General features: G+C 52.1%; 1 protein-coding gene across 1 annotated transcript in view; it reads right to left on the reverse strand.

Annotated features, from left to right (window-relative positions):
* The window catches only part of Dap (death-associated protein), a 38,729-nt gene extending 25,632 nt beyond the window's left edge, over positions 1–13,097 (reverse strand). The window contains exons 1-2 of the mRNA XM_013013882.1: positions 12,961–13,097; positions 2,155–2,251 (exon numbers count right to left, since the gene is read on the reverse strand). Of these exons, the coding sequence (XP_012869336.1) occupies positions 2,155–2,251; positions 12,961–13,015 (152 nt within the window). The 5' untranslated portion in view covers positions 13,016–13,097. The remainder of the gene's footprint in view (positions 1–2,154; positions 2,252–12,960) is intronic.
* Positions 13,098–13,572: the final 475 nt, after the last annotated feature.

Genomic DNA, 13,572 nt, shown 5'->3' on the forward strand with positions numbered 1-13,572 from the left:
TGCTCTGCCAGCGAACACAGCCACCCCTCAGAATGCCACCTTCTGTGCCAGGACTGCTGTCTTTCTGTAAAGGGGGATGTGGACCCTGACTTGCACGTGGGCTGAATGCCACATGTGGACTGCAGCCGACCCTTCTCCGGCTGACAGAGGGAGCTCAGTTCTGCCAACACCTTTACCTTGAACTTCCCTCCTCCAGTACACTGTGGGGGAGGGACCAGGAAACGAGAGCTCAGGAAAACAGCTGAGCTTTGAGGAGTCCAGCTAGCTCTGATACTGGCTGCCAGTATGTCCACCTGAGTCTAGCAGAGCAACGGGGAGGCTGTGTAAGGAGGCCTGCAGATCATGTAAGCAGGGGCGGATCATGTAAGTGGGGGCAGATCATGTAATTGGAGACAGATCATGTAGGTAGGAGGCACCGCCCCATTGCTCTGTGCTGGTCTCTGGGGGATACCTGACTGGTACCTCATCTGTTCTGGAAAGGAAAGTGGGGAGACGCTAGCTGCTACACAGCCTCTCTTCTTGTCAGGATGGCCAGGTAAGACTCATGGCCAGGAGCCCAAGTCAAATGGCAAAATGGGCACTCATGAATATGGCAGTGCACCAGCAAGGGGGCATTCATGACTACCACACCACACCAGCAAGGAGGCAGGAGGGGGAGGGACTCACTTTGCCTGTGGCAGCTTGAGCAGCAGAAGGTTGATGAAACCAGCACAGTCTATATCACCAGCCCACAGCCCAACCAGCTGATCAGTGCCAGTGGCTCGTGCCTGTAATCCTAGCTACTCAGGAGGCTGAGATCTGAGGATCGTGGTTCCAAGCCAGCCTGGACAGAAAAGTCTGTGAGACTCTTATCTCCAATTAACCACCAAAAAGACTGATGTGGAGCTGTAGCTCAGCAGTAGAGTGCCAGTCCAGAAAGGAAAAAGCTAAAGCACACAGACCTGGAGTTCAAGCCCCAGCACTGGCACACACATACACAAAAATAGTAAAACCAGAACTTGAGCTGTATTCCTGATTTCACGATTTAAAATAAACAATAGCCACTCAGAAACCTCGTCCAGAATGTCGTCCTCCCCTGGAGCACGGTGTTCCCGAGTCAGCCCACACACGAGGTCACACACATTTCCCATCAGGGAAGCCACACAGAGCAGACTGAGAGGGCACCAAGCACGTGGGCCAGTGCCTCTGTTTCCCCATGTGTACCTGTGGAGGGTGGCACCCAAGACTGCTGGGGTGAGGTCAAAGTCAGGGTCACATCTCCCCACACCTCCTGTCCTTCCCCTGGCTGAGACACCATCTGCAGACCAGTTGAGAGCAGACTGCCTGTCTGTCCTTCCACGCCGACACACTCACAGGTCTGCATGTATGTGTAACTGTTCCTGAACTAACATCCCTCAACCAAACTTTAAATCAGAGCCTTCAGGGAAAATAGGCACTTAGCAAACAGGGTCCAGGACCCAAGAGGGCCGGGGCAGAGAGGTCACTTAATGCTTTGAAGATCTTAACTCAAGGCCAGGAGTAGTAGTGCATATCTATAATCTCAATTACTTGGAAAGCAGAGATAGGAGGAGGATCATGGCTCAAGGCTAGCCCCAGCCATCTGAAAGATAACTAAAGCAGGGCAGTGTTTGTCTAGCAAGCACAAGACCAGCACCTCCATAAGTCACAGCACTACCAAAAATAACCAGTACAGCCAGAAAGTTGGGCTCAGAATTTTTCTACGTTGGCTGTAGAGGTGGCTGAGGTTTCAGTAGAATGGCAGCTCAGGGGTTGCCAGGGACTTCAGTCCTGGAGGCTGCGGCCCCAGTGGAGAATCGCTGTCCGCAGATGGCCAGTACACACGAACCAAGCATGACAGTGGCAAGCCAGGTACAAAGGAGCTGCAGAATCGCACTTCCTTCATCGGGCGGTCGGGCCTGTGGGGTCCTGCTGGACTCTATCAGAGCCCCGGGGCCACAGGGCCCTCCTGCTCAGCACAGTCCCCTGGCTTTGGTGCTTGCACCTCGCCCACACCTGCAGGGGGTGGTGGGGTGACAGGGACAAGAGACACACAGCCCGGGGCTGAGCAGCCAGGACCCCTGGACAGAGAACACAGGCTCATGTGTAAGAACAAGACAGTTGTACAGCCATGGCAGCACGCCAGGCCTTGCCCACCTGGAGCTCTCCCATTCTTGGTCATCCTTGTCTCTCTCTTCTTTGGCGTCTCCCGTGTGAGGATGTTTCTGGACAATTCTCATCCCGCCGGCTTTCACTGGAAGAAAACACAGGTGGCACGGTGAGGGCCAGGAGCGTGCCCAGGGACCCGAGGGCCTGCCGGCCAGGGCTGGGCTGCCCAGGGACCCGAGGGCCTGCCGGCCAGGGCTGGGCTGCCCAGCCCCAGCAGTGTGGAGAATCCACTGCTGACCACCATGAACTGGGAGAGGGTATGGTTTATACAACACTCAGAGCCCGGGCTTCCTTTAGGCCTTTCTAGAAACATCCCCAGGTGTGCCTGCCCCAATGTAACCACGTCAGAGGCCAGTGAGCGGGGATGTGGAGTTCCTCTGCTTTCAGCTATCAGTGATGATTTGCAGGGGGAGGGGGGAAGGGGGGTGATACAGCCAGGAGTGACACAGGACAGCTACAGCCAATGATGTAGCCAAGAGGATGGAGCAATCCTTCCCAAACGGTGGCCAGCCCCTATACTTGGTAGATGCTCATTACTGTTTTACAAACAGCTGTGTTGAGATACCAGCCATGCCCAACAGATTTCACACGCCGAGCTGTGTCATACAGCAATTGTGAGTGCATTCATCACAAAGATCAATTTTTATTACCCCGAGCAGTTAGTCCACACTTCTGAATAGTCAGTTTCCTGTCTACCTCTCCCCAGGCTCCCGGCAACTGGTCCTCTAGATGAAGCTACTCTGGACACTGGGGATAGAAATGGAATCATAAACCACATGGCTTTCGGTGACTGGCTCCTTTCACGGCGTGTTGGCAAGGCCCATCTACATGGAGGCGGCTCTGGACTGACTCCCTGCCTTAACATCAGCCCCTCCATAGCTCAGCCACACATTTCAGTTACGCCTCATTGGGTGATGGGCACTGTGTCTCTATTAGGAGCACTGCAGCCATGAGCAACACTTGGCCTGCTGTGTAGCTGCTCCCATTCTCTCAGGTATAGTCCTAGGAATCACACAGCAACTCCATTTCCCCTTTTGAGGAGCCGTCAGACTGCGTGACAGAGTGACACCGCTGCACTGAACGGAGCACTTCCGCCCGTGTGCCCCCACGTGTCACCTCGTCATGACAGCCATCTTAGTGGGTATGAAGTAGGTGCTCGCAGTAGTTGATCTGCATTCTCCTGGTGGCTAACAAGGAAGCAGGAAGGGCTTGGGGATTCTCGGACCTAATGAATACGAAAAATGCCAGGCTAAACAAAACCAGCTGGCCTGTTTCAAGAGATTTCGAGTCTTCAGACATCATAAAGTTTTATGAAGGCATGGAAAAAGCAATCTCCTCAGATGCATTTGACAGTTTTTTTCCCCTAGTAATCTTGATCATTATCATTTCTGGGTGCTGGTTGAGCTCAGGGCCTTGAGCTTGTCACATGAGAACTTGACTTCTTGAGTCACAAACCCAGCTCTTTTTAACCCTCCTTATTTAGGGTTTTGATATACACACACACTCACACACACATATCTGGGAAGGCATGGACTATGATGTACCCATGTATGTTTTCCATATAGCTAGTATAACAGGAGGGCACCACTATGTATAGCTACTGGTTGAGATGGGTTCTCATGTTTATGTCTGAGGTGATCTGGATCTGTGATCCTCCTGATCCTAGCATCCCGTAGCTAGAGTGACAGGTGTGTATTGCTTGAGATAGAGTCTCACACGTATACCCAGGCTGACTCTGAAACTTCTGATCAACACTTCCTGAGTAGCTAGAATCATAAGCATGAACCAATGGTGTCGGGCCTTGGTTATCATCTTGAAGCAATGTGTTCATGGAACAGTGTTTGGAAATTATAGCCCTACATCCCAAAATCTGACCTCCCCTGGCAGTGTGCTTCTTCCCTGAAGAAGCTGCATCTGTAGTCACCATCTTGCAGACTGCTTGCCTCGGCTCATGAGAACATCGTGATTGCAAATAGATGGAACGTGGAGAGCCAAGATGACACTGGGATATGTTAGTTGCTTAATAGCCATTAACGTTTGACCTCTGCCTCTGCCTCTGTGTCCCCGAGACTATTTGGTGAAACTCCCAGGAAGTATTGCAAAGCAAGCAGAGCTCCAGCCTCTACCAGCCCCGAAGCTAAGAATGCGGAACAGCATGCGGAACCTGTGCGGCAGATTTTCCAGCTTTGCTGCCGCCAGGCTTCCCAATTCCCCAACAGTGTATTTGTTAAGTGTACTGGTTTACTTTTTTTTTTTTTTTAATTCTGAGGCTACATAAGTTTGTATAACTTGTTCACATGAGAATATGTCATTCAGGGTCCCTACAATCTGAGTTCCTGAGCCATGGTCCTTCATTTCAGACTAAACAGTTTTCCTATCAAGGACAGTTGGTATTTTATGTTGAGAGTGCTCAGCTGCAGAAAGGCAATGGATGTGTAAGACTGAGAGACTGAAAGGAAGGAACAGCCCCGGCTCAAGCCAGGCATTTTCGGGGGACTCACTGGCCCCAGGGTCCTGGTTTTCCTGCCCCAGCCCTGCCTTCACCTCAAGACAGCTGTGGAGCCTTCTGCCAAAGGCAGCACACATTCCCCGTGCAGCCGGCTTGGGTGGTGCTCCCACTTGGTTGGAATACGCTGAGCCTAGCACAAATCTGTGATGCTGATGATCGGGAAGGAGAGGCTGAATGCAAGGTCAGCCGAAGCTCGCACACTCCAAGTTCACTATCTCCCATTTCCCTGGAGACACAGCCACGCCCAGGCCTCAGGAAGATGAAAATGCCTGCTGGTCCTCAGGGCCAGCAGCAACCTTGCAGATGAATGCCCATTAGGAAAGAGCAAAGCCAAAAGCAAGCAAAAGAAGGGGCTGAGCTTACACAGTGAATCTCCTGGTCTGGGACTGGAACCCACACCTCCCTCGGCCACACTCCTCCTTTCAACGCACAGGGCATGTTCTACTATGCAAAGAAATCAGAATCCAGGACAGCAAGTCTCTCGGAAATCTGCTTTTGATCCCATCAACTGACTTTTAATCATTTTTAGAGCTTTTGTTTTTATGTGTTGTCCTCACTTTCTCAGGTCCTTATGGTTGAGGTCTTACTCTTTTTTCATGCTTCCAATAACCTTTGTAATCATTTCAGACACCCTTGTCTTATATCTGTATATCTGATTATTCTGCAATCTGAGGTCTTTATGAGTCTACTCCGGCTGGTTTTTTGTCTGCAGCTTCTTGCTCCTGTGTCAGGTGACTGTGGGCTTTTTTGCTTGTCTTCTCTGGGTTTATTCTGTGGCCCAGAGTGAGGAGAGCAGCCCTTTACAGAGGTGCGCAACTGTGTTTGTCAGGACAAAGGTACAGGTGTCTGGAAATCCTTGTGCGGGATTTCTCAACAGGGCAACTTGGAGACCACACAATGTAAACTTGAACTCCACTCATGAGAAGCAACCATGAATTTACAAAGTCTCAAGGAGACTTTCTTGTCCCTAGCCAGGCTCCAGGCTGATACAAGAGGACTTCTGGCTATCCTACGGCGTTACGGGGCAGGCCTCTCCCTCCCCCACCTTCTGCAGAGATGGGATTCTGAGCACCCAGCTTTGTGCTGGGCTTTGGGGTCCTGTGGCCTGCCTCACGGGGGTGTGGGGGGGAGGGAGGGAAGGGGAGGCCTATCCTGTGCTGTCTGAATAGCACAAGGTCTTCCTTTGGTTTTGGTCCCTAGGGATTTTCTTCAGTTTTGAGCTCAGACTGAAAAGCAAAACACAACCCAGAAAAGATCTCTCATTTGCTGGCAATTTCTTAATCTAAGTTTTCCTAGCTTATGTAGTCTGCCACTCCATTAGAAATGGTGATTGGAAATAAAACTCTTAGCATGTTAATGTGATTTTCTACTCTTTTGAAATGTTAGATTGGAGAATTGTGAATGTTTTTAACCAGAGTAAGAACTTAAAATAACTGTCTCATTTAATGTTTTTAAAAATACATTTTCCACCTCCCCCTACTACCCCCATGCCAATCAGACACTGAAGGAAAATGCTATTAGCTCCCTCCCACGTATGAATGTTCAAGTCCTTATTCCTGTATATGGAGACAGGGCCTCTGAAGAGGTAATGAAGTCAAACTCAGAGCAGTCCTCATCCAACAGAGCTGGTGCTGGTGTAAGAGGAAGAGGCACTAGGGATACAGGTGCATGAAGAAAAGGCCAGGTGAGACCCCGGGGAGGAGGTCCCAGACTATCTGCCGGCCAGAGGGGGAGACAGGCAGCCCAAGGAGACATCTGCCCTGTCTATACGCTGACCTTCAACTTCCAGCCACCAGAAAAACGAGAAAAAAATGTCTGCTGTTTGAGCTGTCCAATCGTGTTATTCTGTTACAGCGACCCTTGAAAACGATGAGCACTGAACCATCACAACTTTGCCGACAAAAAACTTTTACACTATAACTCCCAGATGTGTTCTACAAACTGACTAACAGTAAGACAGGCTGTACAACACACTACAAAGAAAACCGGTAACGAATGTCAAGGTGACATTTGAGACAATCTGGCGAAGGCAGTCTACTCCTCAGCTGAAGTAAGTGCGCACTGCCAGGTTCATTCACCCACGCTGGCACTTGCAGCCAATTCAGTTTCTAAAAACAATTAACTTCATGAATACCAATCAGTGTGTTTGGGGATTAATGCAGCAATATAAGAAGTGGTGATAATAAGGCTGAGACAGATCCATTTTAACTTTCCATGCTGCCAAAAAAACCCACCAAACAACAAACCCCAAACCACGACAGTACATATGTACTGATTGCTGCACCAGTGTTTCTAGAACTCTATTCATAAAACAGCAATGGCAGAATCATTTTTCTCAGTAATTGTTGCAGAATTATTTGCAAATCTAGAGACAGGAAAAAAAAAATAAAAGAACTCAAGTTTCTGTAAGGCCCAGCCAGCAAACAGTAGAGCTAGATTTCAAACACACCAGACCTTCCCAGCTGGACGCAGAGCACAGAGTCCCCTCAGGTGACACAAGTGCTGGTCCCATCACCTCCAAGAGGGACAAATGTGCTCTGGAAAGCCAAAGCTCTGCAGAGTGACTTCCAGAGCCCCATAGGGAGGGGAGGGTGCTTCCTCCTGGGAGCTGCAGTACAGAAGCAAATGTTAGAACCGACAATTAGATCGGAGATCTGAGAAGCCAATGGTCCTGGCCCCAGCCGGGCTGCTGTTTCTAATGCTCCACAGCAGGTTGAGAAGCTAGAGGAGGAATGGGGAGTCTCGGGGATCAGAGTACTGCAGCAGCCCTGTGCCTGGGTCAGGTCCATGGGGAGTGAGGAAGCCTGGTGGATGACAAACATCCCCAGCGCTGTGACTGCAGGTGCCACAGCCGGGCCTGCCGAGCAGCGAGCTGTGCTCTTGCCTGAGAAGAGCAACTGCAATGTTGTTAAAGGGATGCTCATACACCGCAGAGGGACAGGTCCCGAGGCTTGTGCGGGTGGGAAGAACAAGAGGAAATGGCCAGTGTGTGCTCAGTGAGGAGCAAGCCTAGCATTGCAGACAGAGCAGGACCCTGGCAGGCGAGCAGAGGGAAGTGGAACTGGGGTGTGATTTCAAACGTGCACTGCCCAGGGAACAGCCTAGGGGCTGTGGTCTCTGGAGCAGAGCTAGCTCTGCAGGAGAGGAGTACCTGGCCAGCAAAGGGAGGAAGCCCAGGCGCCTGAGGGTGGAGGACAAAGGACACAGGTTGTAAGGATCCCAGGGAGTTTGGCTCCAGAAGGTGGGTTCCCACCAGAGGTTGGCTAGTATGCACACACAGGTGCAGGTAAGGCCGGTGCTACAAACGGAGCTGCAGCTGCATTCCGGCATCTACACCCAGGTGGGTGTAAGCTGTGGAGGCTCCGGAAGAATCACAGCCGGTGAAGGCCTCAGGCTCCTAGGCACCCAGGGCTGAGGAGGTGACCCAAACCAGGAAGGCTGGGTCTGCCACAATACTGTGTGTTCCGCTCATGACACAGCTTTGAGCCCAAGGACCAAGTGGGTGGTGATTGAGCCGAGCTGAGGACCCCTGTTGAGCAGATGACTGAGCCGCTGGGGCAGCAACCATCTTGGGTAGTTTTGAGTGTACGGAGAGAAAGGGAGTCTAAAAGGTCCAAGGGAATGTGAGATTCAGAGGCTAGGAGCTCCGGGAAACACCTGTCAGGAGGAGGGGACTTAGTGTCTGCCAAACTAACTCCAGAGTCCCTTGCAGATGGGTCGAGGCCATTTAACAGCATCCTGGACAGCCTTCTGCAGGGAATGGCCTCTGAGGAGTGGGGTTCACACGCTGCAAAACTCGTGAATATATTCCACGGCAAGGCGGAGCTAGGCGGCCCAGGGAATTCGGTGGCTAGTCAACTGGCCTTAAAACACAGAAACGATTCTGGTTATCACCCCACAGCAAAGAGAAGCGTCAGGCCAGCCTGCATAGCACACAAGGGCAAAGGGAGCCATTTCAGTCTTTGACAATGAGGAGGGGCCCACAAGCCAAGGCATGTGGGTAACCTCTGACACTGGGGAAGGGCAAGGAAGCCAATTCTCCTGGGTAGCCTGCAGAAGAAACCATTCCTGCAACACCCAGACCTTGGTGTGATCGACCATAGTGAGATCGACTTCTTACCATATGAACAGTAATTTTAAGTTGTGGATTTGGAGAACACTAAGTTTACTGTGATTTGACACAATCATCACAGAAGCTAGCACAGGGAAGGAAGCAGGCCACTGAGACCCCATGGGTCATACCCCAGCCCTGACCACACCCTCGCCATCAGCAGCAACCACTCACTGAAATAGCAGTGCCAAAGAGCTGGGCCTCTGGGTGGCTCGCCGAATCTAGTTTTACAGAAGTGGATCTTCTTCACGTACACAAGCAGGTGGCCCAAGCAGGGAAGGGAAACAGCCCACATAGAAATGCTGGAAGGGAGGATGACCCCTTCTGCTAAGTAACAGAGGTGAAGCCTACACCTGTCTTAGAAGCGCTATAGCCCATCCTTATTGGAAGTTTCTAGAAAGAAGCAGTTAACTAAGGGGTATCTTGCTCCCTGGATTCCTCAATGGCTGATCCGTGAGCAGGGTGAGAACACAAGACCTTGTTTAGCCAGTCTGCAACAGGATAACACAGTGGAGGCCAAATTCAATTTGCTACTACCAAAAGAATGGTCTCCGTGATGTGGAAAACTTCCTACAGGAAGTCAATTCAGGGAGAATGATCACTAACACTTTTTTAATGCACCCCCGCCTGATGTCAGACTGATTAGTCTAACAAAGAAGAGAATTGGGGGGGGCATGAAAAATTAGTCAAGTGATATGTTTCCTATTTTATTTGAACTAAGGCATGTTTATATTTCCACTTGACTTGGTTCAATGGGGGATGTAAGTCTACTTTCTCAGAGCACCTGATGTAACATTAGTAACCTTCAAAGCTATTGTATATCAGATTTATGAGACTTCACTTACCCATGGTTTGGGCACCCCTGGGAAATGAGGGGGTGTGCACAGGGAGAGGTGGATACAGGTCGGCTACATGTATTTACCAGCAACTGTACCCATCATCTCTGCCAAACTCAGGCTGGACAAGATGAGCAGCAGCAGGCTTGAGTTTGATCCCCTCTCCCTTCTCCTCCCCATGCCCATGCTGATGCTCTGAGAACAGTCCCTCCTTCTGACTTTGCAAGTCTAGTTTTGCAATATCTCTCTCATAGAACAAGCAGCCTCAGCCCACTTCCCTGCAAATATTTTGCAGCAGGGAGCAATGGAAGGTCAGAAATCATTGGGACAGAATTTAGGAAGATATACAGGGAACATGTGATACAGCTCCACCAATCACTCCCGAGTAACAATACTGTGAATTACATGGCATGTTCCTCCAGTGCAACTCTTTATAACCTGCAATAATCTCATACCTGCAACTTTTCATAAACTTCCATGATCTTGTACCTGCAACTCTTCGTAAACCTTCAATAATCTCGTACCTGTAACTCTATCAACTTCCATAATCTCACACCTGCGACTCTTTATAAATACCTGCAACCCAAACCGATAATCTCATCTTCTGGAAGGTGGCAACCAGAAAGTTCTGAGTTCTATGTTGGACTTCTGAGGGCCTAGCAGGCGAAGGCTCTTCTGGCTGGACCTGGTGCATGGCTCACTCCATACAGCTCAGCTGGTATTTTAAATGATAGTCCTGGGCATCCCCATGGCAAAGTGGCTGCTAAATGAATAAAGTGCCAAGCGCTCTGGATTGTGCAGGCACATTGTAAGACTCAACAAATTCTACAGCTGCTATTTCTTCCCCTCTACTACCTCAGCTGGCTGAGGGAAGTACCACGCCCATAGCGCATAGCAGAGAGCTCAGATGGAAAGCTGCAAGCACCTAGAAGGAGAGGGAAGAGGCCCTGGAGGAGACTCATTTGGAGCTAATATTTACTGAGTATTTTGTGCCAGGCTCTGAGTCGTATCCCCAGAAGCCAGGAAAAGAGGAAAAACAGTGCAGGTAAGTGTGATAAGGAAATCAGAGGTGGGGTCAAGGTACTATGGGGATGGTCAGGAGGGGACTTGGTTCAGACAGCAAAACAACGAGAAGACACAAAGCACAGCAAGAGAAATTCAGTGATTTTTTTTTTATTATTTCTGATTGAGGATTTCAGCACACATGTTATTCAATTGCAACACTTAAAGTGTGTCCAACATTTTTAAGGCAGGTAACATGATTTATGAACTGTGCTCTTGGCTATTCTTCCGCTCCACCCCCACCTCCTATTCCTTTTTTTTTTTTTTGTCAGTTGTGAGGTTTGAACTCTGGGCCTGGGCGCTGTCCCTTAGCTCTTCAGCTCAAGGCTAGCGCTCTACCACTTGAACCACTTTGCCACTTCCAGTTTTCTGAGTGGTCTATTGGAGTTAAGTCTCAAGGACTTTCCTACTCCGGCTGGCCTTTGAACTGTAATCCTCAGATTTCAGCCTCCAGAGTAGCTAGGATTTCAGGCACGGGCCACCAACACCCAGCCCCCTGGTTATTCTTGATTATTTTTATTAAAGTGGGTTGCCTGATTTTCTTTCTTTTCTTTTTTTTCTTTCACTCTGCAGAACTGCCTTCTGGCAACACCAGACTAAACAAGAACACAGGGTTTGCTGGGGAAAAGAAATCTTTGCACACAGGTCCTCAGCAGGTTTGAGATCATGGATCACCACCCAAGGGTGCTGCTGAGAACTGGAGTCTAAACTTACACCAGGGCACCAAGCCTGACTTCTCTAACTCCTGCCAGGTCTTGGGCTCCACAGGCTAAAGGCCCCACCTGGAGTTTTATCTGTAGGATGTACTACACTGGGGTGTTCCCACACTGAACTGGAAGGGCCAGAAAGAAGGAAGTCACAGCAAGAGTCACATCAGCAAAGGCAGCCCCACCAGCGACAGCCTAGGGAGAAGAGAAGTGTCTGATCCTGCCTGGAAATTCCAGATGAGGAAACTTGCACCCTAGAGAAAGAACGTGGTGTATCTCAGGATCTGGGCCTAAAGTTCACTGCTGGAGGCACAAAGAAGCTGGTTAAATTTGTAATTCAAAAGCCTGTTTCCTTTCCAAGTCAAAGAAAATCAGAATTCTGCAAGAAATTTCTCCCAGGGAGTAAACCCATCCCTCCAATCTTAAAAAGCTCCATGTGGCTGTGCAGGAATTGCATTTTCATTGCTGCTACACTGATATGATATCATTCCAGCAGATTGGCTGTAAGAAAGGCTCAATCCCAGAGAGTAAGTGGCCTCCAGCAGAAGTAAACTAGAGGGTCCTCACTCTGCAGCCTAGATCTGAGGGCATGGAATTAAGGGTCAGAGTTATCTTTAAAAGAAACCCCGTGAAGGGTATTTTTGGGGTTGGTTTTGTTTTTTGGTCGGTTGTGGGGCTGGAACTCAGGGCTGGGGTGCTGTCCCTGACTTTTTTTTTTTTTTTTGGCTCAGAGTTACAGCTTTACCACTTTGAGCCACAGCTAGCTCCACGTCTGTTTTTCTGGTGGTTAATGGGAGCTAGGAGAATGGCCGACTCTCCTGCCCCGGTAGCTAGGATGACAAACTGGAGACACCAGCGCCCTGCAAGGGTATTTTTGTTTTTGTCGTGTTCTCTCCCCCTCCCCTCCCCAGGTTGAACCTAGGGCTCCGTGCAGGCTCTTCACACTGAGCTCCGCCCTCAGCACACTGTCCTCCCCGTTTCTTTGACACGCAGGCAACCAAAATTGCCCCCAACGGTTTCCCCGACCACTGGGACATTTTCCCTAACTCCACGCCATCGGAGTGCCCCGCACCAGCTCTCTACTTGCAGCTCCGCTGGGCGGCGGTGCGGCGGGGGTCCTCCGCCTCCAGCGAGGCGCAGCCCACTCTGGCGCCTGCGTGCGCGCCCCGTGCGGGACGGCCGTGGAGACTCGCGACGGCTGGAAGACCACAGAAGTGAAGGAGAAAAATCCCCAGAGCGAGGCTCCGCTGAAAGTTTCTGTTCTCCAAAGTCCGGGCTCCCAGCGCCGGGGTGCGGGGCGCGGACCCCGCAGCGCCGCGCCCGGCCCGGCCCCGCAGGAGGGACTCCAGGAAGCGGAGCGAGCCGGCTGGGGGTGCGGGGCGAGCGCGGGCCGCGGGCGTCCGGGGAGGACGGCTCTTGCCCGGTTCCATCTGTGGGTCAGCAGCCCAGGTCGCGCAGGGGACCCGGGCCGGGCGCGCGGTCCGTGGGGCTTGCCTCTGACCTCCCACCCCACCCGGCCCGCGCGACCCCGCCCGGCGCCCCCCGAGGAAAGCGGAAAGGACTCAGTACCGGCGGGCGGGTGTCCGGCTTTCGTCTCCAGTTTCCCTTCGGGAGGCGAAGACATGGCGCTCGGGCTTCGGCGGGACGGCGGCACTGAGGGAGGGAGGCGCGGGAGCACGCACCGCCACCGCCGCTGGGCAGGGGGCGCGCCGCCAAGCGCCGACGTGGCGGGCCACGCCCACCCGCGCTCTGCGCGGTGACGCCACCGGGCAGGTTTCTGCCTCGCCACCTCCTCGCGCCCCTATAGAGCATGCGCAGTGGCCAGCGCCACGTTGGAAGGACCCTCGCGGAGCGGAGGCGGAGGAGGAGGGCGGGGCGTCGGGAGAAGAGGAGAGTCTACGGGTGAGGGGCGGCGAAGGGGCGTCGCCGGCCGGAGGTTTGCCGGAGCTCAGCGAGCGGGGCCGGCTGCTCTCCGCACGGGATCGCCCTGAAGGCGCCTCCAGAACAGGTGGTGGTTGCCGGGTCGCACAGTGCGAGTCCCGGGGCGCACGGTGACTGCAGGGAAGGGGACGGCCCCCCGGGGTCCGCGGCCTCACCCGCAGCGCGCGGCGGGGTGCGTGAGCCCCCACGTGGGGGCCACTCCCCGAGGACCGAGCGCTCCCCGCGGGCGGGTAAAGGGGC

This window comes from Dipodomys ordii, unplaced genomic scaffold (assembly GCF_000151885.1).
Source record: "Dipodomys ordii isolate 6190 unplaced genomic scaffold, Dord_2.0 Scaffold21, whole genome shotgun sequence".
NCBI lineage: Eukaryota > Metazoa > Chordata > Mammalia > Rodentia > Heteromyidae > Dipodomys > Dipodomys ordii.